The sequence below is a fragment of the Dendrobates tinctorius genome, unplaced genomic scaffold, assembly GCF_039654945.1.
Source record: "Dendrobates tinctorius isolate UK_male_01 unplaced genomic scaffold, ASM3965494v1 ptg000324l, whole genome shotgun sequence".
Taxonomy (NCBI): Eukaryota; Metazoa; Chordata; class Amphibia; order Anura; family Dendrobatidae; genus Dendrobates; species Dendrobates tinctorius.
Window position 1 is genome coordinate 237,980 of NW_027361991.1, and position 26,094 is coordinate 264,073.

Genomic DNA, 26,094 nt, shown 5'->3' on the forward strand with positions numbered 1-26,094 from the left:
CACTGAAAGTTCTCTAGTATCTGATCTGTCCACAAAAGGAACTCATACAGATCCCGATACTACTATAGCAGATTCACCTTCATCACCGTCTGTAACTTCAGTAAGTTCTCCTATGTCTGAATTACAAACAGAAGGAACATCAGTGGTACCAGATTCCAAAACTGTGGAGACAACTACAGTGATGCAAACAGCTACTGAAACCTCCTCACTACCAGACGTGTCCACAAGAACATCTCCAATATCTGACCAATCTACAGAAAGAACACATTCACTACCAGATACCACAATAGAAGCATTATCATTATCTTCTGTACAGTCAGAGACTTCCATAGTTTCTACATTACTAACAGAAGGAACATCGGTGGTGCCAGGCTCCACAGCAGTAGAGACAGCTCCAGTAGTAGAAACAACTACAGAAACCTCATCGTTACCAGGAGGACCCACAGAAACTTCTTCAGTGTCTGATATAACAACAAAAGGGACATCAGTGGTGCAAGGTTCCACAGACACGGAGACATCTTCAGTGGTTGAAACAACTGCAGAATCCTCATTGCCAGGAGTATTCACTGAAAGTTCTCCAGTATCTGATCTGTCCACAAAAGGAACTCATAGAGTACCTGATACTACTATAGCAGATTCACCTGCATCACCGTCTGTAACTTCAGTAACTTCTCCTATGTCTGAAGTACAAACAGAAGGAACATCAGTGGTACCAGATTCCACAGCTGTGGAGACAACTACAGTAATGCAAACAACTACTGAAACCTCCTCACTACCAGAAGTGTCCACAAGAACATCTCCAATATCTGTCCAATCTACAGAAAGAACACATTCACTACCAGATACCACAACAGAAGCATTTTCAATATCTTCTGTACAGTCAGAGTCTTCTATAGTTTCTACATTACTACCAGAAGGAACATCGGTGGTGCCAGGCTCCACAGCAGTAGAGACAGCTCCAGTAGTAGAAACAACTACAGAAACCTCATCGTTAGCAGGAGGACCCACAGAAACTTCTCCAGTGTCTGATATAACAACAAAAGGGACATCAGTGGTGCAAGGTTCCACAGACACGGAGACATCTTCAGTGGTTGAAACAACTGCAGAATCCTCATTGCCAGGAGTATCCACTGAAAGTTCTCCAGTATCTGATCTGTCCACAAAAGGAACTCATACAGATCCTGATACTACTATAGCAGATTCACCTTCATCACCGTCTGTAACTTCAGTAAGTTCTCCTATGTCTGAACTACAATCAGAAGGAACATCAGTAGTATCAGATTCCAAAACTGTGGAGACAACTACAGTGATGCAAACAGCTACTGAAACCTCCTCACTACCAGACGTGTCCACAAGAACATCTCCAATATCTGACCAATCTACAGAAAGAACACATTCACTAACAGATACCACAATAGAAGCATTATCATTATCTTCTGTACAGTCAGAGACTTCTATAGTTTCTACATTACTAGCAGAAGGAACATCGGAGGTGCCAGGCTCCACAGCAGTAGAGACAGCTCCAGTAGTAGAAACAACTACAGAAACCTCATCGTTACCAGGAGGACCCACAGAAACTTCTCCAGTGTCTGATATAACAACAAAAGGGACATCAGTGGTGCAAGGTTCCACAGACACGGAGACATCTTCAGTGGTTGAAACAACTGCAGAATCCTCATTGCCAGGAGTATCCACTGAAAGTTCTCCAGTATCTGATCTGTCCACAAAAGGAACTCATACAGTTCCTGATACTACTATAACAGATTCACCTTCATCACCGTCTGTAACTTCAGTAACTTCTCCTATGTCTGAAGTACAAACAGAAGGAACATCAGTGGTACCAGATTCCACAGCTGTGGAGACAACTACAGTGATGCAAACAACTACTGAAACCTCCTCACTACTAGAAGTGTCCACAAGAACATCTCCAATATCTGACCAATCTACAGAAAGAACACATTGTCTACCAGATACCACAATAGAAGCATTTTCATTATCTTCTGTACAGTCAGAGACTTCTACAGTTTCTACATTACTACCAGAAGGAACATCGGTGGTGCCAGGCTCCACAGCAGTAGAGACAGCTCCATTAGTAGAAACAACTACAGAAACCTCATCGTTACCAGGAGAACTCACAGAAACTTCTCCAGTGTCTGGTATAACAACAAAAGGGACATCAGTGGTGCAAGGTTCCACAGACACGGAGACATCTTCAGTGGTTGAAACAACTGCAGAATCCTCATCGCCAGGAGTATCCACTGAAAGTTCTCTAGTATCTGATCTGTCCACAAAAGGAACTCATACAGATCCCGATACTACTATAGCAGATTCACCTTCATCACCGTCTGTAACTTCAGTAAGTTCTCCTATGTCTGAATTACAAACAGAAGGAACATCAGTGGTACCAGATTCCAAAACTGTGGAGACAACTACAGTGATGCAAACAGCTACTGAAACCTCCTCACTACCAGACGTGTCCACAAGAACATCTCCAATATCTGACCAATCTACAGAAAGAACACATTCACTACCAGATACCACAATAGAAGCATTATCATTATCTTCTGTACAGTCAGAGACTTCCATAGTTTCTACATTACTAACAGAAGGAACATCGGTGGTGCCAGGCTCCACAGCAGTAGAGACAGCTCCAGTAGTAGAAACAACTACAGAAACCTCATCGTTACCAGGAGGACCCACAGAAACTTCTTCAGTGTCTGATATAACAACAAAAGGGACATCAGTGGTGCAAGATTCCACAGACACGGAGACATCTTCAGTGGTTGAAACAACTGCAGAATCCTCATTGCCAGGAGTATCCACTGAAAGTTCTCCAGTATCTGATCTGTCCACAAAAGGAACTCATACAGTTCCTGATACTACTATAACAGATTCTCCTTCATCACCGTCTGTAACTTCAGTAACTTCTCCTATGTCTGAAGTACAAACAGAAGGAACATCAGTGGTACCAGATTCCACAGCTGTGGAGACAACTACAGTGATGCAAACAACTACTGAAACCTACTCACTACCAGAAGTGTCCACAAGAACATCTCCAATATCTGACCAATCAACAGAAAGAACACAATCACTACCAGATACCACAATAGAAGCATTTTCATTATCTTCTGTACAGTCGGAGACTTCTATATTTTCTACATTACTACCAGAAGGAACATCGGTGGTGCCAGGCTCCACAGTATTAGAGACAGCTCCAGTAGTAGAAACAACTACAGAAACCTCATCGTTACCAGGAGGACCCACAGAAACTTCACCAGTGTCTGATATAACAACAAAAGGGACATCAGTGGTGCAAGGTTCCACAGACATGGAGACATCTTCAGTGGTTGAAACAACTGCAGAATCCTCATTGCCAGGAGTATCCACTGAAAGTTCTCCAGTGTCTGGTCTGTCCACAAAAGTAACTCATACAGTACCTGATACTACTATAGCAGATTCACCTTCATCGCCGTCTGTAAATTCACTAACTTCTCCTATGTCTGAAGTACAAACAGAAGGAACATCAGTGGTACCAGATTCCACAGCTGTGAAGACAACTACAGTGATGCAAACAACTACTGAAACCTCCTCACTACCAGAAGTGTCCACAAGAACATCTCCAATATCTGACCAATCTACAGAAAGAACACATTCACTTCCAGATACCACAACAGAAGCATTTTCAATATCTTCTGTACAGTCAGAGACTTCTATAGTTTCTACATTACTAAAAGAAGGAACATCGGTGGTGCCAGGCTCCACAGCAGTAGAGACATCTCCAGTAGTAGAAACAACTACAGAAACCTCATCGTTAGCAGGAGGACCCACAGAAACTTCTCCAGTGTCTGATATTACAACAAAAGTGACATCAGTGTTGCAAGGTTCCACAGACACGGGGACATCTTCAGTGGTTGAAACAACTGCAGAATCCTCATTGCCAGGAGTATCCACTGAAAGTTCTCCGGTATCTGATCTGTCCACAAAAGGAACTAATACAGTTCCTGATACTACTATAACAGATTCATCTTCATCACCGTCTGTAACTTCAGTAACTTCTCCTATGTCTGAAGTACAAACAGAAGGAACATCAGTGGTTCCCGATTCCACAGCTGTGGAGACAACTACAGTGATGCAAACAACTACTGAAACCTCCTCACTACTAGAAGTGTCCACAAAAACATCTCCAATATCTGACCAATCTACAGAAAGAACACATTCACTACCAGATACCACAATAGAAGCATTTTCGTTATCTTCTGTACAGTCAGCGACTTCTACAGTTTCTACATTACTACCAGAAGGAACATCGGTGGTGCCAGGCTCCACAGCAGTAGAGACAGCTCCAGTAGTAGAAACAACTACAGAAACCTCATCATTATCAGGAGTACCCACAGAAACTTCACCAGTGTCTGATATACCAACAAAAGTGACATCAGTGGAGCAAGGTTCCACAGACACGGAGACATCTTCAGTGGTTGAAACAACTGCAGAAACCTCATTGCCAGGAGTATCCACTGAAAGTTCTCCAGTATCTGATCTGTCCACAAAAGGAACTCATACAGTACCTGATACTACAATAGCAGATTCACCTTCATCACCGTCTGTAACTTCAGTAAGTTCTCCTATGTCTGAACTACAATCAGAAGGAACATCAGTGGTATCAGATTCCAAAACTGTGGAGACAACTACAGTGATGCAAACAGCTACTGAAACCTCCTCACTACCAGACGTGTCCACAAGAACATCTCCAATATCTGACCAATCTACAGAAAGAACACATTCACTAACAGATACCACAATAGAAGCATTATCATTATCTTCTGTACAGTCAGAGACTTCTATAATTTATACATTACTAGCAGAAGGAACATCGGTGGTGCCAGGCTCCACAGCAGTAGAGACAGCTCCAGTAGTAGAAACAACTACAGAAACCTCATCGTTACCAGGAGGACCCACAGAAACTTCTCCAGTGTCTGATATAACAACAAAAGGGACATCAGTGGTGCAAGGTTCCACAGACACGGAGACAACTTCAGTGGTTGAAACAACTGCAGAATCCTCATTGCCAGGAGTATCCACTGAAAGTTCTCCAGTATCTGATCTGTCCACAAAAGGAACTCATACAGTTCCTGATACTACTATAACAGATTCACCTTCATCACCGTCTGTAACTTCAGTAACTTCTCCTATGTCTGAAGTACAAACAGAAGGAACATCAGTGGTACCAGATTCCACAGCTGTGGAGACAACTACAGTGATGCAAACAACTACTGAAACCTCCTCACTACTAGAAGTGTCCACAAGAACATCTCCAATATCTGACCAATCTACAGAAAGAACACATTCTCTACCAGATAACACAATAGAAGCATTTTCATTATCTTCTGTACAGTCAGAGACTTCTACAGTTTCTACATTACTACCAGAAGGAACATCGGTGGTGCCAGGCTCCACAGCAGTGGAGACAGCTCCAGTAGTAGAAACAACTACAGAAACCTCATCGTTACCAGGAGGACCCACAGAAACTTCACCAGTGTCTGAAATAACAACAAAAGGGACATCAGTGGTGCAAGGTTCCACAGACATGGAGACATCTTCAGTGGTTGAAACAACTGCAGAATCCTCATTGCCAGGAGTATCCACTGAAAGTTCTCCAGTATCTGTTCTGTCCACAAAAGGAACTCATACAGTACCTGATACTACTATAGCAGATTCACCTTCATCACCGTCTGTAACTTCAGTAACTTCTCCTATGTCTGAAGTACTAACAGAAGGAACATCAGTGGTACCAGATTCCACAGCTGTGGAGACAACTACAGTGATGCAAACAACTACTGAAACCTCCTCACTACCAGAAGTGTCCACAAGAACATCTCCAATATCTGACCAATCTACAGAAAGAACACATTCACTACCAGATACCACAACAGAAGCATTTTCTATATCTTCTGCACAGTCAGAGACTTCTATTGTTTCTACATTACTAAAAGAAGGAACATCGGTGGTGCCAGGCTCCACAGCAGTAGAGACATCTCCAGTAGTAGAAACAACTACAGAAACCTCATCGTTAGCAGGAGGACCCACAGAAACTTCTCCAGTGTCTGATATTTCAACAAAAGTGACATCAGTGGTGCAAGGTTCCACAGACACGGGGACATCTTCAGTGGTTGAAACAACTGCAGAATCCTCATTGCCAGGAGTATCCACTGAAAGTTCTCCGGTATCTGATCTGTCCACAAAAGGAACTAATACAGTTCCTGATACTACTATAACAGATTCATCTTCATCACCGTCTGTAACTTCAGTAACTTCTCCTATGTCTGAAGTACAAACAGAAGGAACATCAGTGGTTCCCGATTCCACAGCTGTGGAGACAACTACAGTGATGCAAACAACTACTGAAACCTCCTCACTACTAGAAGTGTCCACAAAAACATCTCCAATATCTGACCAATCTACAGAAAGAACACATTCACTACCAGATACCACAATAGAAGCATTTTCGTTATCTTCTGTACAGTCAGCGACTTCTACAGTTTCTACATTACTACCAGAAGGAACATCGGTGGTGCCAGGCTCCACAGCAGTAGAGACAGCTCCAGTAGTAGAAACAACTACAGAAACCTCATCATTATCAGGAGTACCCACAGAAACTTCACCAGTGTCTGATATACCAACAAAAGTGACATCAGTGGTGCAAGGTTCCACAGACACGGAGACATCTTCAGTGGTTGAAACAACTGCAGAAACCTCATTGCCAGGAGTATCCACTGAAAGTTCTCCAGTATCTGATCTGTCCACAAAAGGAACTCATACAGTACCTGATACTACAATAGCAGATTCACCTTCATCACCGTCTGTAACTTCAGTAAGTTCTCCTATGTCTGAACTACAATCAGAAGGAACATCAGTGGTATCAGATTCCAAAACTGTGGAGACAACTACAGTGATGCAAACAGCTACTGAAACCTCCTCACTACCAGACGTGTCCACAAGAACATCTCCAATATCTGACCAATCTACAGAAAGAACACATTCACTAACAGATACCACAATAGAAGCATTATCATTATCTTCTGTACAGTCAGAGACTTCTATAATTTATACATTACTAGCAGAAGGAACATCGGTGGTGCCAGGCTCCACAGCAGTAGAGACAGCTCCAGTAGTAGAAACAACTACAGAAACCTCATCGTTACCAGGAGGACCCACAGAAACTTCTCCAGTGTCTGATATAACAACAAAAGGGACATCAGTGGTGCAAGGTTCCACAGACACGGAGACAACTTCAGTGGTTGAAACAACTGCAGAATCCTCATTGCCAGGAGTATCCACTGAAAGTTCTCCAGTATCTGATCTGTCCACAAAAGGAACTCATACAGTTCCTGATACTACTATAACAGATTCACCTTCATCACCGTCTGTAACTTCAGTAACTTCTCCTATGTCTGAAGTACAAACAGAAGGAACATCAGTGGTACCAGATTCCACAGCTGTGGAGACAACTACAGTGATGCAAACAACTACTGAAACCTCCTCACTACTAGAAGTGTCCACAAGAACATCTCCAATATCTGACCAATCTACAGAAAGAACACATTCTCTACCAGATACCACAATAGAAGCATTTTCATTATCTTCTGTACAGTCAGAGACTTCTACAGTTTCTACATTACTACCAGAAGGAACATCGGTGGTGCCAGGCTCCACAGCAGTAGAGACAGCTCCAGTAGTAGAAACAACTACAGAAACCTCATCGTTACCAGGAGGACCCACAGAAACTTCACCAGTGTCTGATATAACAACAAAAGGGACATCAGTGGTGCAAGGTTCCACAGACATGGAGACATCTTCAGTGGTTGAAACAACTGCAGAATCCTCATTGCCAGGAGTATCCACTGAAAGTTCTCCAGTATCTGTTCTGTCCACAAAAGGAACTCATACAGTACCTGATACTACTATAGCAGATTCACCTTCATCACCGTCTGTAACTTCAGTAACTTCTCCTATGTCTGAAGTACTAACAGAAGGAACATCAGTGGTACCAGATTCCACAGCTGTGGAGACAACTACAGTGATGCAAACAACTACTGAAACCTCCTCACTACCAGAAGTGTCCACAAGAACATCTCCAATATCTGACCAATCTACAGAAAGAACACATTCACTACCAGATACCACAACAGAAGCATTTTCTATATCTTCTGCACAGTCAGAGACTTCTATTGTTTCTACATTACTAAAAGAAGGAACATCGGTGGTGCCAGGCTCCACAGCAGTAGAGACATCTCCAGTAGTAGAAACAACTACAGAAACCTCATCGTTAGCAGGAGGACCCACAGAAACTTCTCCAGTGTCTGATATGACAACAAATGGGACATCAGTGGTGCAAGGTTCCACAGACACGGGGACATCTTCAGTGGTTGAAACAACTGCAGAATCCTCATTGCCAGGAGTATCCACTGAAAGTTCTCCAGTATCTGATCTGTCCACAAAAGGAACTCATACAGTTCCTGATACTACTATAACAGATTCACCTTCATCACCGTCTGTAACTTCAGTAACTTCTCCTATGTCTGAAGTACAAACAGAAGGAACATCAGTGGTTCCCGATTCCACAGCTGTGGAGACAACTACAGTGATGCAAACAACTACTGAAACCTCCTCACTACTAGAAGTGTCTACAAGAACATCTCCAATATCTGACCAATCTACAGAAAGAACACATTCACTACCAGATACCACAAGAGAAGCATTTTCGTTATCTTCTGTACAGTCAGAGACTTCTACAGTTTCTACATTACTACCAGAAGGAACATCGGTGGTGCCAGGCTCCACAGCAGTAGAGACAGCTCCAGTAGTAGAAACAACTACAGAAACCTCATCGTTACCAGGAGGACCCACAGAAACTTCACCAGTGTCTGATATACCAACAAAAGGGACATCAGTGGTGCAAGGTTCCACAGACACGGAGACATCTTCAGTGGTTGAAACAACTGCAGACTCCTCATTGCCAGGAGTATCCACTGAAAGTTCTCCAGTATCTGATCTGTCCACAAAAGGAACTCATACAGTTCCTGATACTACTATAACAGATTCACCTTCATCACCGTCTGTAACTTCAGTAACTTCTCCTATGTCTGAAGTACAAACAGAAGGAACATCAGTGGTACCAGATTCCACAGCTGTGGAGACAACTACAGTGATGCAAACAACTACTGAAACCTCCTCACTACTAGAAGTGTCCACAAGAACATCTCCAATATCTGACCAATCTACAGAAAGAACACATTCTCTACCAGATACCACAATAGAAGCATTTTCATTATCTTCTGTACAGTCAGAGACTTCTACAGTTTCTACATTACTACCAGAAGGAACATCGGTGGTGCCAGGCTCCACAGCAGTAGAGACAGCTCCATTAGTAGAAACAACTACAGAAACCTCATCGTTACCAGGAGAACTCACAGAAACTTCTCCAGTGTCTGGTATAACAACAAAAGGGACATCAGTGGTGCAAGGTTCCACAGACACGGAGACATCTTCAGTGGTTGAAACAACTGCAGAATCCTCATCGCCAGGAGTATCCACTGAAAGTTCTCTAGTATCTGATCTGTCCACAAAAGGAACTCATACAGATCCCGATACTACTATAGCAGATTCACCGTCATCACCGTCTGTAACTTCAGTAAGTTCTCCTATGTCTGAATTACAAACAGAAGGAACATCAGTGGTACCAGATTCCAAAACTGTGGAGACAACTACAGTGATGCAAACAGCTACTGAAACCTCCTCACTACCAGACGTGTCCACAAGAACATCTCCAATATCTGACCAATCTACAGAAAGAACACATTCACTACCAGATACCACAATAGAAGCATTATCATTATCTTCTGTACAGTCAGAGACTTCCATAGTTTCTACATTACTAACAGAAGGAACATCGGTGGTGCCAGGCTCCACAGCAGTAGAGACAGCTCCAGTAGTAGAAACAACTACAGAAACCTCATCGTTACCAGGAGGACCCACAGAAACTTCTCCAGTGTCTGATATAACAACAAAAGGGACATCAGTGGTGCAAGATTCCACAGACACGGAGACATCTTCAGTGGTTGAAACAACTGCAGAATCCTCATTGCCAGGAGTATCCACTGAAAGTTCTCCAGTATCTGATCTGTCCACAAATGGAACTCACACAGTTCCTGATACTACTATAACAGATTCACCTTCATCACCGTCTGTAACTTCAGTAAGTTCTCCTATGTCTGAAGTACTAACAGAAGGAACATCAGTGGTACCAGATTCCACAGCTGTGGAGACAACTACAGTGATGCAAACAACTACTGAAACCTCCTCACTACCAGAAGTGTCCACAAGAACATCTCCAATATCTGACCAATCTACAGAAAGAAAACATTCACTACCAGATACCACAACAGAAGCATTTTCTATATCTTCTGCACAGTCAGAGACTTCTATAGTTTCTACATTACTAAAAGAAGGAACATCGGTGGTGCCAGGTTCCACAGCAGTAGAGACATCTCCAGTAGTAGAAACAACTACAGAAACCTCATCGTTAGCAGGAGGACCCACAGAAACTTCTCCAGTGTCTGATATGACAACAAAAGGGACATCAGTGGTGCAAGGTTCCACAGACACGGGGACATCTTCAGTGGTTGAAACAACTGCAGAATCCTCATTGCCAGGAGTATCCACTGAAAGTTCTCCAGTATCTGATCTGTCCACAAAAAGAACTCATACAGTTCCTGATACTACTATAACAGATTCACCTTCATCACCGTCTGTAACTTCAGTAACTTCTCCTATGTCTGAAGTACAAACAGAAGGAACATCAGTGGTTCCCGATTCCACAGCTGTGGAGACAACTACAGTGATGCAAACAACTACTGAAACCTCCTCACTACTAGAAGTGTCTACAAGAACATCTCCAATATCTGACCAATCTACAGAAAGAACACATTCACTACCAGATACCACAAGAGAAGCATTTTCGTTATCTTCTGTACAGTCAGCGACTTCTACAGTTTCTACATTACTACCAGAAGGAACATCGGTGGTGCCAGGCTCCACAGCAGTAGAGACAGCTCCAGTAGTAGAAACAACTACAGAAACCTCATCGTTACCAGGAGGACCCACAGAAACTTCACCAGTGTCTGATATACCAACAAAAGGGACATCAGTGGTGCAAGGTTCCACAGACACGGAGACATCTTCAGTGGTTGAAACAACTGCAGACTCCTCATTGCCAGGAGTATCCACTGAAAGTTCTCCAGTATCTGATCTGTCCACAACAGGAACTCATACAGTTCCTGATACTACTATAGCAGATTCACCTTCATCACCATCTGTAACTTCAGTAACTTCTCCTATGTCTGAAGTACAAACAGAAGGAACATCAGTGGTACCAGATTCCACAGCTGTGGAGACAACTACAGTGATGCAAACAACTACTGAAACCTACTCACTACCAGAAGTGTCCATAAGAACATCTCCAATATCTGACCAGTCTACAGAAAGAACACATTCACTACCAGATACCACAATAGAAGCATTTTCATTATCTTCTGTACAGTCAGAGACTTCTATAGTTTCTACATTACTACCAGAAGGAACATCGGTGGTGCCAGGCTCCACAGCAGAAGAGACAGCTCCAGTAGTAGAAACAACTACAGAAACCTCAACATTACCTGGGGGACCCACAGAATCTTCTCCAGTGTCTGATATAACAACAAAAGGGACATCAGTGGTTCAAGGTTCCACAGACACGGAGACATCTTCAGTGGTTGAAACAACTGCAGAATCCTCATTGCCAGGATTATCCACTGAATGTTCTCCAGTATCTGATCTGTCCACAAAAGGAACTCATACATTTCCTGATACGACTATAGCAGATTCACCTTCATCACCGTCTGTAACTTCAGTTAATTCTCCTATGTCTGAAGTAGAAACAGAAGAAACATCAGTGGTACCAGATTCCACAACTGTGGAGACAACTACAGTGATGCAAACAACTAATGAAACCTCCTCACTACCAGAAGTGTCCACAAAAACATCTCCAATATCTGACCAATCTACAGAAAGAACACATTCACTACCAGATACCACAATAGAAGCATTTTCATTATCTTCTGTACAGTCAGAGACTTCTATGGTTTCTACATTACTACCAGAAGGAACATCGGTGGTGCCAGGCTCCACAGCAGTAGAGACAGCTCCAGTAGTAGAAACAACTACAGAAACCTCATCGTTTCCAGGAGGACCCACAGAAACTTCTCCAGTGTCTTATATAACAACAAAAGGGACATCAGTGGTGCAAGGTTCCACAGACATGGAGACATCTTCAGTGGCTGAAACAACTGCAGAATCCTCATTGCCAGGAGTATCCACTGAAAGTTCTCCAGTATCTGATCTGTCCACAAAAGGAACTCAAACAGTACCTGAAACTACTATAGCAGATTCACCTTCATCACCGTCTGTAACTTCAGTAACTTCTCCTATGTCTGAAGTACAAACAGAAGGAACATCAGTGGTACCAGATTCCACAGCTGTGGAGACAACTACAGTGATGCAAACAACTACTGAAACCTCCTCACTACCAGAAGTGTCCACAAGAACATCTCCAAAATCTGACCAATCTACAGAAAGAACACATTCACTACCAGATACCACAACAGAAGCATTTTCAATTTCTTCTGTACAGTCAGAGACTTCTATAGTTTCTACATTACTACCAGAAGGAACATCGGTGGTGCCAGGCTCCACAGCAGTAGAGACAGCTCCAGTAGTAGAAACAACTACAGAAACCTCATCGTTACCAGGAGGACCCACAGAAACTTCTCCAGTGTCTTATATAACAACAAAAGGGACATCAGTGGTGCAAGGTTCCACAGACACGGAGACATCTTCAGTGGTTGAAACAACTGCAGAATCCTCATTGCCAGGAGTATCCACTGAAAGTTCTCCGGTATCTGATCTGTTCACAAAAGGAACTCATACAGTACCTGATACTACTATAGCAGGTTCACCTTCATCACCGTCTGTAACTTCAGTAACTTCTCCTATTTCTGAAGTACAAACAGAAGGAACATCAGTGGTACCAGATTCCACAGCTGTGGAGACAACTACAGTGATGCAAACAACTACTGAAACCTACTCACTACCAGAAGTGTCCACAAGAACATCTCCAATATCTGACCAGTCTAAAGAAAGAACACATTCACTACCAGATACCACAATAGAAGCATTTTCATTATCTTCTGTACAGTCAGAGACTTCTATAGTTTCTACATTACTACCAGAAGGAACATTGGTGGTGCCAGGCTCCACAGCAGAAGAGACAGCTCCAGTAGTAGAAACAACTACAGAAACCTCATCATTACCAGAGGGATCCACAGAAACTTCTCCAGTGTCTGATATAACAACAAAAAGGACATCAGTGGTGCAAGGTTCCACAGACACGGAGACATCTTCAGTGGTTGAAACAACTGCAGAATCCTCATTGCCAGGAGTATCCACTGAAAGTTCTCCAGTATCTGATCTGTCCACAAAAGGAACTCATACAGTTCCTGATACTACTATAGCAGATTCACCTTCATCACCGTCTGTAACTTCAGTAAGTTCTCCTATGTCTGAAGTAGAAACAGAAGGAACATCAGTGGTACCTGATTCCACAACTGTGGAGACAACTACAGTGATGCAAACAACTACTGAAACCTCCTCGCTGCCAGAAGTGTCCACAAGAACATCTCCAAAATCTGACCAATCTACAGAAAGAACACATTCACTACCAGATACCACAACAGAAGCATTTTCGTTATCTTCTGTACAGTCAGCGACTTCTACAGTTTCTACATTACTACCAGAAGGAACATCGGTGGTGCCAGGCTCCACAGCAGTAGAGACAGCTCCAGTAGTAGAAACAACTACAGAAACCTCATCTTTAGCAGGAGGACCCACAGAAACTTCTATAGTGTCTGATAAATCAACAAAAGGGACATCAGTGGTGCAAGGTTCCACAGACACGGAGACATCTTCAGTGGTTGAAACAACTGCAGAATCCTCATTGCCAGGAGTATCCACTGAAAGTTCTCCGGTATCTGATCTGTTCACAAAAGAAACTCATACAGTTCCTGATACTACTATAGCAGATTCACCTTCATCACCATCTGTAACTTCAGTAACTTCTCCTATGTCTGAAGTAGAAACAGAAGGAACATCAGTGGTACCAGATTCCACAGCTGTGGAGACAACTACAGTGATGCAAACACCTACTGAAACCTCCTCACTACCAGAAGTGCCCACACGAACATCTCCAATATCTGACCAATCTACAGAAAGAACACGTTCACTACCAGATACCACAATAGAAGCATTTTCAATATCTTCTGTACAGTCAGAGACTTCTAAAGTTTCTACATTACTACCAGAAGGAACATCGGTGGTGCCAGGCTCCACAGCAGTAGAGACAGCTCCAGTAGTAGAAACAACTACAGAAACCTCATCGTTACCAGGAGAACTCACAGAAACTTCTCCAGTGTCTTGTATAACAACAAAAGGGACATCAGTGGTGCAAAGTTCCACAGACACGGAGACATTTTCAGTGGTTGAAACAACTGCAGAATCCTCATTGCCAGGAGTATCCACTGAAAGTTCTCTAGTATCTGATCTGTCCACAAAAGGAACTCATACAGATCCTGATACTACTATAGCAGATTCACATTCTTCACCGTCTGTAACTTCAGTAAGTTCTCCTATGCCTGAACTACAAACAGAAGGAACATCAGTGGTACCAGGTTCCAAAACTGTGGAGACAACTACAGTGATGCAAACAGCTACTGAAACCTCCTCACTACCAGAAGTGTCCACAAGAAAGTCTCCAATATCTGACCAATCTACAGAAAGAATATATTCACTACCAGATACCACAATAGAAGCATTTTCGTTATCTTCTGTACAGTCAGAGTCTTCTACAGTTTCTACATTACTACCAGAAGGAACATCGGTGGTGCCAGGTTCCACAGCAGTAGAGACAGCTCCAGTAGTAGAAACAACTACAGAAACCGCATCGTTACCAGGAGGACCCACAGAAACTTCACCAGTGTCTGATATACCAACAAAAGGGACATCAGTGGTGCAAGGTTCCACAGACACGGAGACATCTTCAGTGGTAGAAACAACTGCAGAATCCTCATTGCCAGGAGTATCCACTGAAAGTTCTCCAGTATCTGATCTGTCCACAAAAGGAACTCATACAGTTCCTGATACTACTATAACAGATTCACCTTCATCACCGTCTGTAACTTCAGTAACTTCTCCTATGTCTGAAGTACAAACAGAAGGAACATCAGTGGTACCAGATTCCACAGCTGTGGAGACAACTACAGTGATGCAAACAACTACTGAAACCTCCTCACTACTAGAAGTGTCCACAAGAACATCTCCAATATCTGACCAATCTACAGAAAGAACACATTCACTACCAGATACCACAAAAGAAGCATTTTCGTTATCTTCTGTACAGTCAGCGACTTCTACAGTTTCTACATTACTACCAGAAGGAACATCGGTGGTGCCAGGCTCCACAGCAGTAGAGACAGCTCCAGTAGTAGAAACAACTACAGAAACCTCATCGTTACCAGGAGGACCAACAGAAACTTCACCAGTGTCTGATATACCAACAAAAGGGACATCAGTGGTGCAAGGTTCCACAGATACGGAGACATCTTCAGTGGTTAAAACAACTGCAGAATCCTCATTGCCAGGAGTATCCACTGAAAGTTCTCCAGTATCTGATCTGTCCACAAAAGGAACTCATACAGTACCTGATACTACTATAGCAGATTCACCTTCATCACCGTCTGTAACTTCAGTAACTTCTCCTATGTCTGAAGTACAAACGGATGGAACTTCAGTGGTACCAGATTCCACAGCTGTGGAGACAACTACAGTGATGCAAACAGCTACTGAAACCTCCTCACTACCAGACGTGTCCACAAGAACATCTCCAATATCTGACCAATCTACAGAAAGAACACATTCACTACCAGATACCACAATAGAAGCATTATCATTGTCTTCTGTACAGTCAGAGACTTCTATAGTTTCTACATTACTACCAGAAGGAACATCGGTGGTGCCAGTCTCCACAGCAGTAGAGACAGCTCCAGTAGTAGAAACAACTACAGAAACCTCATCGTTACCAGGAGGACCCACAGAAACTTCTCCAGCGTCTGATATAACAACAAAAGGGACATCAGTGGTGCAAGGCTCCACAGACACGGAGACATCTTCAGTGGTTGAAACAACTGCAGAATCCTCATTGCCAGGAGTATCCACTGAAAGTTCTCCAGTATCTGCTCTGTCCACAAAAGGAACTCATACAGTTCCTGATACTACTATAACAGATTCACCTTCATCACCGTCTGTAACTTCAGTAACTTCTCCTATGTCTGAAGTACAAACAGAAGGAACATCAGTGGTACCAGATTCCACAGCTGTGGAGACAACTACAGTGATGCAAACAACTACTGAAACCTCCTCACTACTAGAAGTGTCCACAAGAACATCTCCAATATCTGACCAATCTACAGAAAGAACACATTCACTACCAGATACCACAAAAGAAGCATTTTCGTTATCTTCTGTACAGTCAGCGACTTCTACAGTTTCTACATTACTACCAGAAGGAACATCGGTGGTGCCAGGCTCCACAGCAGTAGAGACAGCTCCAGTAGTAGAAACAACTACAGAAACCTCATCGTTACCAGGAGGACCAACAGAAACTTCACCAGTGTCTGATATACCAACAAAAGGGACATCAGTGGTGCAAGGTTCCACAGATACGGAGACATCTTCAGTGGTTAAAACAACTGCAGAATCCTCATTGCCAGGAGTATCCACTGAAAGTTCTCCAGTATCTGATCTGTCCACAAAAGGAACTCATACAGTACCTGATACTACTATAGCAGGTTCACCTTCATCACCGTCTGTAACTTCAGTAACTTCTCCTATGTCTGAAGTACAAACGGATGGAACTTCAGTGGTACCAGATTCCACAGCTGTGGAGACAACTACAGTGATGCAAACAGCTACTGAAACCTCCTCACTACCAGACGTGTCCACAAGAACATCTCCAATATCTGACCAATCTACAGAAAGAACACATTCACTACCAGATACCACAAAAGAAGCATTTTCGTTATCTTCTGTACAGTCAGCGACTTCTACAGTTTCTACATTACTACCAGAAGGAACATCGGTGGTGCCAGGCTCCACAGCAGTAGAGACAGCTTCAGTAGTAGAAACAACTACAGAAACCTCATCGTTACCAGGACGACCAACAGAAACTTCACCAGTGTCTGATATACCAACAAAAGGGACATCAGTGGTGCAAGGTTCCACAGATACGGAGACATCTTCAGTGGTTAAAACAACTGCAGAATCCTCATTGCCAGGAGTATCCACTGAAAGTTCTCCAGTATCTGATCTGTCCACAAAAGGAACTCATACAGTACCTGATACTACTATAGCAGATTCACCTTCATCACCGTCTGTAACTTCAGTAACTTCTCCTATGTCTGAAGTACAAACGGAAGGAACATCAGTGGTACCAGATTCCACAGCTGTGGAGACAACTACAGTGATGCAAACAACTACTGAAACCTACTCACTACCAGAAGTGTCCACAAGAACATCTCCAATATCTGACCAGTCTACAGAAAGAACACATTCACTACCAGATACCACAATAGAAGCATTTTCATTATCTTCTGTACAGTCAGAGACTTCTATAGTTTCTACATTACTACCAGAAGGAACATCGGTGGTGCCAGGCTCCACAGCAGAAGAGACAGCTCCAGTAGTAGAAACAACTACAGAAACCTTATCATTACCTGAGGGATCCACAGAAACTTCTCCAGTGTCTTATATAACAACAAAAGAGACATCAGTGATGCAAGGTTCCTCAGACACGGAGACATCTTCAGTGGTTGAAACAACTGCAGAATCCTCATTGCCAGGAGTATCCACTGAAAGTTCTCTAGTATCTGATCTGTCCACAAAAGGAACTCATACAGATCCTGATACTACTATAGCAGATTCACCTTCATCACCGTCTGTAACTTCAGTAACTTCTCCTATGTCTGAAGTACAAACGGATGGAACTTCAGTGGTACCAGATTCCACAGCTGTGGAGACAACTACAGTGATGCAAACAGCTACTGAAACCTCCTCACTACCAGACGTGTCCACAAGAACATCTCCAATATCTGACCAATCTACAGAAAGAACACATTCACTACCAGATACCACAATAGAAGCATTATCATTGTCTTCTGTACAGTCAGAGACTTCTATAGTTTCTACATTACTACCAGAAGGAACATCGGTGGTGCCAGGCTCCACAGCAGTAGAGACAGCTCCAGTAGTAGAAACAACTACAGAAACCTCATCGTTACCAGGACGACCAACAGAAACTTCACCAGTGTCTGATATACCAACAAAAGGGACATCAGTGGTGCAAGGTTCCACAGATACGGAGACATCTTCAGTGGTTAAAACAACTGCAGAATCCTCATTGCCAGGAGTATCCACTGAAAGTTCTCCAGTATCTGATCTGTCCACAAAAGGAACTCATACAGTACCTGATACTACTATAGCAGATTCACCTTCATCACCGTCTGTAACTTCAGTAACTTCTCCTATGTCTGAAGTACAAACGGATGGAACTTCAGTGGTACCAGATTCCACAGCTGTGGAGACAACTACAGTGATGCAAACAGCTACTGAAACCTCCTCACTACCAGACGTGTCCACAAGAACATCTCCAATATCTGACCAATCTACAGAAAGAACACATTCACTACCAGATACCACAATAGAAGCATTATCATTGTCTTCTGTACAGTCAGAGACTTCTATAGTTTCTACATTACTACCAGAAGGAACATCGGTGGTGCCAGGCTCCACAGCAGTAGAGACAGCTCCAGTAGTAGAAACAACTACAGAAACCTCATCGTTACCAGGAGGACCCACAGAAACTTCTCCAGCGTCTGATATAACAACAAAATGGACATCAGTGGTGCAAGGCTCCACAGACACGGAGACATCTTCAGTGGTTGAAACAACTGCAGAATCCTCATTGCCAGGAGTATCCACTGAAAGTTCTCCAGTATCTGATCTGTCCACAAAAGGAACTCATACAGTTCCTGATACTACTATAACAGATTCACCTTCATCACCGTCTGTAACTTCAGTAACTTCTCCTATGTCTGAAGTACAAACAGAAGGAACATCAGTGGTACCAGATTCCACAGCTGTGGAGACAACTACAGTGATGCAAACAACTACTGAAACCTCCTCACTACTAGAAGTGTCCACAAGAACATCTCCAATATCTGACCAATCTACAGAAAGAACACATTCACTACCAGATACCACAAAAGAAGCATTTTCGTTATCTTCTGTACAGTCAGCGACTTCTACAGTTTCTACATTACTACCAGAAGGAACATCGGTGGTGCCAGGCTCCACAGCAGTAGAGACAGCTCCAGTAGTAGAAACAACTACAGAAACCTCATCGTTACCAGGAGGACCAACAGAAACTTCACCAGTGTCTGATATACCAACAAAAGGGACATCAGTGGTGCAAGGTTCCACAGATACGGAGACATCTTCAGTGGTTAAAACAACTGCAGAATCCTCATTGCCAGGAGTATCCACTGAAAGTTCTCCAGTATCTGATCTGTCCACAAAAGGAACTCATACAGTACCTGATACTACTATAGCAGATTCACCTTCATCACCGTCTGTAACTTCAGTAACTTCTCCTATGTCTGAAGTACAAACGGATGGAACTTCAGTGGTACCAGATTCCACAGCTGTGGAGACAACTACAGTGATGCAAACAGCTACTGAAACCTCCTCACTACCAGACGTGTCCACAAGAACATCTCCAATATCTGACCAATCTACAGAAAGAACACATTCACTACCAGATACCACAATAGAAGCATTATCATTGTCTTCTGTACAGTCAGAGACTTCTATAGTTTCTACATTACTACCAGAAGGAACATCGGTGGTGCCAGGCTCCACAGCAGTAGAGACAGCTCCAGTAGTAGAAACAACTACAGAAACCTCATCGTTACCAGGAGGACCCACAGAAACTTCTCCAGCGTCTGATATAACAACAAAAGGGACATCAGTGGTGCAAGGCTCCACAGACACGGAGACATCTTCAGTGGTTGAAACAACTGCAGAATCCTCATTGCCAGGAGTATCCACTGAAAGTTCTCCAGTATCTGCTCTGTCCACAAAAGGAACTCATACAGTTCCTGATACTACTATAACAGATTCACCTTCATCACCGTCTGTAACTTCAGTAACTTCTCCTATGTCTGAAGTACAAACAGAAGGAACATCAGTGGTACCAGATTCCACAGCTGTGGAGACAACTACAGTGATGCAAACAACTACTGAAACCTCCTCACTACTAGAAGTGTCCACAAGAACATCTCCAATATCTGACCAATCTACAGAAAGAACACATTCACTACCAGATACCACAAAAGAAGCATTTTCGTTATCTTCTGTACAGTCAGCGACTTCTACAGTTTCTACATTACTACCAGAAGGAACATCGGTGGTGCCAGGCTCCACAGCAGTAGAGACAGCTCCAGTAGTAGAAACAACTACAGAAACCTCATCGTTACCAGGACAACCAACAGAAACTTCACCAGTGTCTGATATACCAACAAAAGGGACATCAGTGGTGCAAGGTTCCACAGATACGGAGACATCTTCAGTGGTTAAAACAACTGCAGAATCCTCATTGCCAGGAGTATCCACTGAAAGTTCTCCAGTATCTGATCTGTCCACAAAAGGAACTCATACAGTACCTGATACTACTATAGCAGATTCACCTTCATCACCGTCTGTAACTTCAGTAACTTCTCCTATGTCTGAAGTACAAACGGAAGGAACATCAGTGGTACCAGATTCCACAGCTGTGGAGACAACTACAGTGATGCAAACAACTACTGAAACCTACTCACTACCAGAAGTGTCCACAAGAACATCTCCAATATCTGACCAGTCTACAGAAAGAACACATTCACTACCAGATACCACAATAGAAGCATTTTCATTATCTTCTGTACAGTCAGAGACTTCTATAGTTTCTACATTACTACCAGAAGGAACATCGGTGGTGCCAGGCTCCACAGCAGAAGAGACAGCTCCAGTAGTAGAAACAACTACAGAAACCTTATCATTACCTGAGGGATCCACAGAAACTTCTCCAGTGTCTTATATAACAACAAAAGGGACATCAGTGATGCAAGGTTCCTCAGACACGGAGACATCTTCAGTGGTTGAAGCAACTGCAGAATCCTCATTGCCAGGAGTATCCACTGAAAGTTCTCTAGTATCTGATCTGTCCACAAAAGGAACTCATACAGATCCTGATACTACTATAGCAGATTCACCTTCATCACCGTCTGTAACTTCAGAAAGTTCTCCTATGTCTGGACTACAAACAGAAGGAACATCAGTGGTACCAGATTCCAAAAATGTGGAGACAACTACAGTGATGCTAACAGCTACTGAAACCACCTCATTACCAGACGTGTCCACAAAAACATATCCAATATCTGACCAATCTACAGAAAGAACACATTCACTACCAGATACCACAATAGAAATATTTTCATTATCTTCTGTACAGTCAGAGACTTCTATAGTTTCTACATTACTACCAGAAGGAACATCGGTGGTGCCAGGATCCACAGCAGTAGAGACAGCTCCAGCAGTAGAAAAAACTACAGAAACCTCATCGTTACCAGGAGGACCCACAGAAACCTCACCAGTGTCTGATATACCAACAAAAGGGACATCAGTGGTGCAAGGTTCCACAGACATGGAGACATCTTCAGTGGTTGAAACAACTGCAGAATCCTCATTGCCAGGAGTATCCACTGAAAGTTCTCCAGTATCTGATCTGTCCACAAAAGGAACTCATACAGTACCTGATACTACTATAGCAGATTCACCTTCATCACCGTCTGTAACTTCTCCTATGTCTGAAGTACAAACAGAAGGAACATCAGTGGTACTAGATTCCACAGCTGTGGAGACAACTACAGTGATGCAAACAACTACTGAAACCACCTCACTACCAGAAGTGTCCACAAGAACATCTCCAATATCTGACCAATCTACAGAAAGAACACATTCACTACCAGATACCACAATAGAAGCTTTTTCATTATCTTCTGTACAGTCAGGGACTTCTACAGTTTCTACATTACTACCAGAAGGAACATCGGTGGTGCCAGGCTCCACAGCAGTAGAGACAGCTCCAGTAGTAGAAACAACTACAGATACCTCATCGTTACAAGGAGGACCCACAGAAACTTCTAAAGTGTCTGATATAACAACAAAAGGGACATCAGTGGAGCAAGGTTCCACAGACACGGAGACATCTTCAGTGGTTGAAACAACTGCAGAATCCTCATTGCCAGGAGTATCCACTGTAAGTTCTCCAGTATCTGATCTGTCCACAAAAGGAACTCATACAGTACCTGATACTACTATAGCAGATTCACCTTCATCACCCTCTGTAACTTCAGTAACTTCTCCTATGTCTGAAGTACAAACAGAAGGAACATCAGTGGTACCAAATTCCACACCTGTGGAGACAACTACAGTGATGGAAACAACTACTGAAACCTCCTCACTACCAGCAGTGTCCACAAGAACATCTCCAATATCTGACCAATCTAGAGAAAGAACACATTCACTACCAGATACCACAATAGAAGCATTTTCATTATCTACTGTACAGTCAGAGACTTCTACAGTTTCTACATTACTACCAGAAGGAACATCGGTGGTGCCAGGCTCCACAGCAGTAGAGACAGCTCCAGTAGTAGAAACAACTTCAGAAACCTCATCATTACCTGAAGAACCCACAGAAACTTCTCCAGTGTCTGATATAACAACAAAAGGGACATCAGTGGTGCAAGGTTCCACAGACACGGAGACATCTTCAGTGGTTGAAACAACTGCAGAATCCTCATTGCCAGGAGTATCCACTGAAAGTTCTCCAGTATCTGATCTGTCCACAAAAGGAACTCATACAGTTCCTGATACTACTATAGCAGATTCACCTTCATCACCATCTGTAACTTCAGTAACTTCTCCTATGTCTGAAGTAGAAACAGAAGGAACATCAGTGGTACCAGATTCCACAGCTGTGGAGACAACTACAGTGATGCAAACAACTACTGAAACCTCCTCACTACCAGAAGTGTCCACAAGAACACCTCCAATATCTAACCAATCTACAGAAAGAACACAATCACTACCAGATACCACAATAGAAGCATTTTCATTATCTTCTGAACAGTCAGAGACTTCTATAGTTTCTACATTACTACCAGAAGGAACATCGGTGGTGCCAGGCTCCGCAGCAGTAGAGACAGCTCCAGTAGTAGAAACAACGACAGAAACCTCATCGTTACCAGGAGAACTCACAGAAACTTCTCCAGTGTCTGGTATAACAACAAAAGGGACATCAGTGGTGCAGGGTTCCACAGACTCGGAGACATCTTCAGTTGTTGAAACAACTGCAGAATCCTCATTGCCTGGAGTATCCACTGAAAGTCCTCCAGTATCTGATCTGTCCACAAAAGGAACTCATACAGATCCTGGTACTACTATAGCAGATTCACCTTCATCACCGTCTGTAACTTTAGTAAGTTCTCCTATGTCTGAACTACAAACAGAAGGAACATCAGTGGTACCAGATTCAAAAACTGTGAAGACAACTACAGTGATGCAAACGGCTTCTGAAACCTCCTCACTACCAGAAGTGTCCACAAGAACATATCCAATATCTGACCAATCTACAGAAAGAACAGATTCACTACCAGATACCACAATAGAATCATTTTCATTATCTTCTGTACAGTCAGAGACTTCTACAGTTTCTACATTACTACCAGAAGGAACATCGGTGGTGCCAGGCTCCACAGCAGTAGATACAGCTCCAGTAGTAGAAACAACTACAGATACCTCATCGTTACAAGGAGGACCCACAGAAACTTCTCCAGTGTCTGATATAACAACAAAAGGGACATCAGTGGTGCAAGGTTCCACAGACACGGAGACATCTTCAGTGGTTGAAACAACTGCAGAATCCTCATTGCCAGGAGTATCCACTGAAAGTCCTCCAGTATCTGATCTGTCCACAAAAGGAACTCATACAGATCCTGATACTACTATAGCAGATTCACCTTCATCACCATCTGTAACTTCAGTAACTTCTCCTATGTCTGAAGTACAAACGGATGGAACTTCAGTGGTACCAGATTCCACAGCTGTGGAGACAACTACAGTGATGCAAACAGCTACTGAAACCTCCTCACTACCAGACGTGTCCACAAGAACATCTCCAATATCTGACCAATCTACAGAAAGAACACATTCACTACCAGATACCACAATAGAAGCATTATCATTGTCTTCTGTACAGTCAGAGACTTCTATAGTTTCTACATTACTACCAGAAGGAACATCGGTGGTGCCAGGCTCCACAGCAGTAGAGACAGCTCCAGTAGTAGAAACAACTACAGAAACCTCATCGTTACCAGGACGACCAACAGAAACTTCACCAGTGTCTGATATACCAACAAAAGGGACATCAGTGGTGCAAGGTTCCACAGATACGGAGACATCTTCAGTGGTTAAAACAACTGCAGAATCCTCATTGCCAGGAGTATCCACTGAAAGTTCTCCAGTATCTGATCTGTCCACAAAAGGAACTCATACAGTACCTGATACTACTATAGCAGATTCACCTTCATCACCGTCTGTAACTTCAGTAACTTCTCCTATGTCTGAAGTACAAACGGATGGAACTTCAGTGGTACCAGATTCCACAGCTGTGGAGACAACTACAGTGATGCAAACAGCTACTGAAACCTCCTCACTACCAGACGTGTCCACAAGAACATCTCCAATATCTGACCAATCTACAGAAAGAACACATTCACTACCAGATACCACAATAGAAGCATTATCATTGTCTTCTGTACAGTCAGAGACTTCTATAGTTTCTACATTACTACCAGAAGGAACATCGGTGGTGCCAGGCTCCACAGCAGTAGAGACAGCTCCAGTAGTAGAAACAACTACAGAAACCTCATCGTTACCAGGAGGACCCACAGAAACTTCTCCAGCGTCTGATATAACAACAAAATGGACATCAGTGGTGCAAGGCACCACAGACACGGAGACATCTTCAGTGGTTGAAACAACTGCAGAATCCTCATTGCCAGGAGTATCCACTGAAAGTTCTCCAGTATCTGATCTGTCCACAAAAGGAACTCATACAGTTCCTGATACTACTATAACAGATTCACCTTCATCACCGTCTGTAACTTCAGTAACTTCTCCTATGTCTGAAGTACAAACAGAAGGAACATCAGTGGTACCAGATTCCACAGCTGTGGAGACAACTACAGTGATGCAAACAACTACTGAAACCTCCTCACTACTAGAAGTGTCCACAAGAACATCTCCAATATCTGACCAATCTACAGAAAGAACACATTCACTACCAGATACCACAAAAGAAGCATTTTCGTTATCTTCTGTACAGTCAGCGACTTCTACAGTTTCTACATTACTACCAGAAGGAACATCGGTGGTGCCAGGCTCCACAGCAGTAGAGACAGCTCCAGTAGTAGAAACAACTACAGAAACCTCATCGTTACCAGGAGGACCAACAGAAACTTCACCAGTGTCTGATATACCAACAAAAGGGACATCAGTGGTGCAAGGTTCCACAGATACGGAGACATCTTCAGTGGTTAAAACAACTGCAGAATCCTCATTGCCAGGAGTATCCACTGAAAGTTCTCCAGTATCTGATCTGTCCACAAAAGGAACTCATACAGTACCTGATACTACTATAGCAGATTCACCTTCATCACCGTCTGTAACTTCAGTAACTTCTCCTATGTCTGAAGTACAAACGGATGGAACTTCAGTGGTACCAGATTCCAC

General features: G+C 43.1%; 5 protein-coding genes across 5 annotated transcripts; all 5 read left to right on the plus strand.

The window, feature by feature from the left end:
• Nucleotides 1-3,285, plus strand: LOC141074115 (uncharacterized). Its single transcript, XM_073561646.1, has 3 exons — nt 1-397; nt 515-990; nt 3,171-3,285. The coding sequence occupies exons 1-3, from the start codon at nt 113-115 to the stop codon at nt 3,283-3,285; spliced, it is 876 nt and encodes a 291-aa protein (XP_073417747.1). The 5' UTR covers nt 1-112.
• Nucleotides 3,286-3,328: 43 nt separating this feature from the next.
• Nucleotides 3,329-11,102, plus strand: LOC141074116 (uncharacterized). The gene is made up of 5 exons (XM_073561647.1): nt 3,329-4,263; nt 8,470-8,775; nt 9,627-9,688; nt 10,068-10,252; nt 10,974-11,102. The coding sequence occupies exons 1-5, from the start codon at nt 3,329-3,331 to the stop codon at nt 11,100-11,102; spliced, it is 1,617 nt and encodes a 538-aa protein (XP_073417748.1).
• A 171-nt stretch (nt 11,103-11,273) lies between these two features.
• On the plus strand, nt 11,274-13,154 carry LOC141074117 (uncharacterized). The gene is made up of 2 exons (XM_073561648.1): nt 11,274-12,226; nt 13,095-13,154. The coding sequence occupies exons 1-2, from the start codon at nt 11,393-11,395 to the stop codon at nt 13,152-13,154; spliced, it is 894 nt and encodes a 297-aa protein (XP_073417749.1). The 5' UTR covers nt 11,274-11,392.
• Nucleotides 13,155-14,068: 914 nt separating this feature from the next.
• On the plus strand, nt 14,069-17,306 carry LOC141074118 (uncharacterized). The gene is made up of 2 exons (XM_073561649.1): nt 14,069-15,190; nt 17,136-17,306. Exons 1-2 carry the CDS (start codon nt 14,213-14,215, stop codon nt 17,304-17,306), a joined length of 1,149 nt encoding a protein of 382 aa, XP_073417750.1. The 5' UTR covers nt 14,069-14,212.
• Nucleotides 17,307-17,618: 312 nt separating this feature from the next.
• LOC141074119 (uncharacterized) lies at nt 17,619-19,562 on the plus strand. The gene is made up of 2 exons (XM_073561651.1): nt 17,619-18,927; nt 19,493-19,562. Exons 1-2 carry the CDS (start codon nt 17,666-17,668, stop codon nt 19,560-19,562), a joined length of 1,332 nt encoding a protein of 443 aa, XP_073417752.1. The 5' UTR covers nt 17,619-17,665.
• Nucleotides 19,563-26,094: the final 6,532 nt, after the last annotated feature.

Excerpts from the sequence above, each read along its gene's own strand:
- LOC141074115 (XM_073561646.1), top strand. The coding sequence starts at position 113 with ATGTCTGAATTACAAACAGAAGGAACATCAGTGGTACCAGATTCCAAA. Across the intron at positions 398-514 it reads CAGCAGTAGAGACAGCTCCA|ACATCTTCAGTGGTTGAAAC; the intron begins GTAGTAGAAACA and ends ACAGACACGGAG. Across the intron at positions 991-3,170 it reads ACAACTACAGAAACCTCATC|AAGGAACATCGGTGGTGCCA; the intron begins GTTAGCAGGAGG and ends CATTACTACCAG.
- LOC141074116 (XM_073561647.1), top strand. The coding sequence starts at position 3,329 with ATGGAGACATCTTCAGTGGTTGAAACAACTGCAGAATCCTCATTGCCA. Across the intron at positions 9,689-10,067 it reads CATCACCGTCTGTAACTTCA|GGACATCAGTGGTGCAAGAT; the intron begins GTAAGTTCTCCT and ends TAACAACAAAAG. Across the intron at positions 10,253-10,973 it reads CATCACCGTCTGTAACTTCA|AAAGAACACATTCACTACCA; the intron begins GTAAGTTCTCCT and ends ACCAATCTACAG.
- LOC141074117 (XM_073561648.1), top strand. The coding sequence starts at position 11,393 with ATGTCTGAAGTACAAACAGAAGGAACATCAGTGGTACCAGATTCCACA. Across the intron at positions 12,227-13,094 it reads TGGTGCCAGGCTCCACAGCA|TACAAACAGAAGGAACATCA; the intron begins GTAGAGACAGCT and ends CTATTTCTGAAG.
- LOC141074118 (XM_073561649.1), top strand. The coding sequence starts at position 14,213 with ATGTCTGAAGTAGAAACAGAAGGAACATCAGTGGTACCAGATTCCACA. Across the intron at positions 15,191-17,135 it reads ACACGGAGACATCTTCAGTG|ACGTGTCCACAAGAACATCT; the intron begins GTAGAAACAACT and ends CCTCACTACCAG.
- LOC141074119 (XM_073561651.1), top strand. The coding sequence starts at position 17,666 with ATGCAAACAACTACTGAAACCTACTCACTACCAGAAGTGTCCACAAGA. Across the intron at positions 18,928-19,492 it reads TTATCATTGTCTTCTGTACA|TCAGCGACTTCTACAGTTTC; the intron begins GTCAGAGACTTC and ends TCTTCTGTACAG.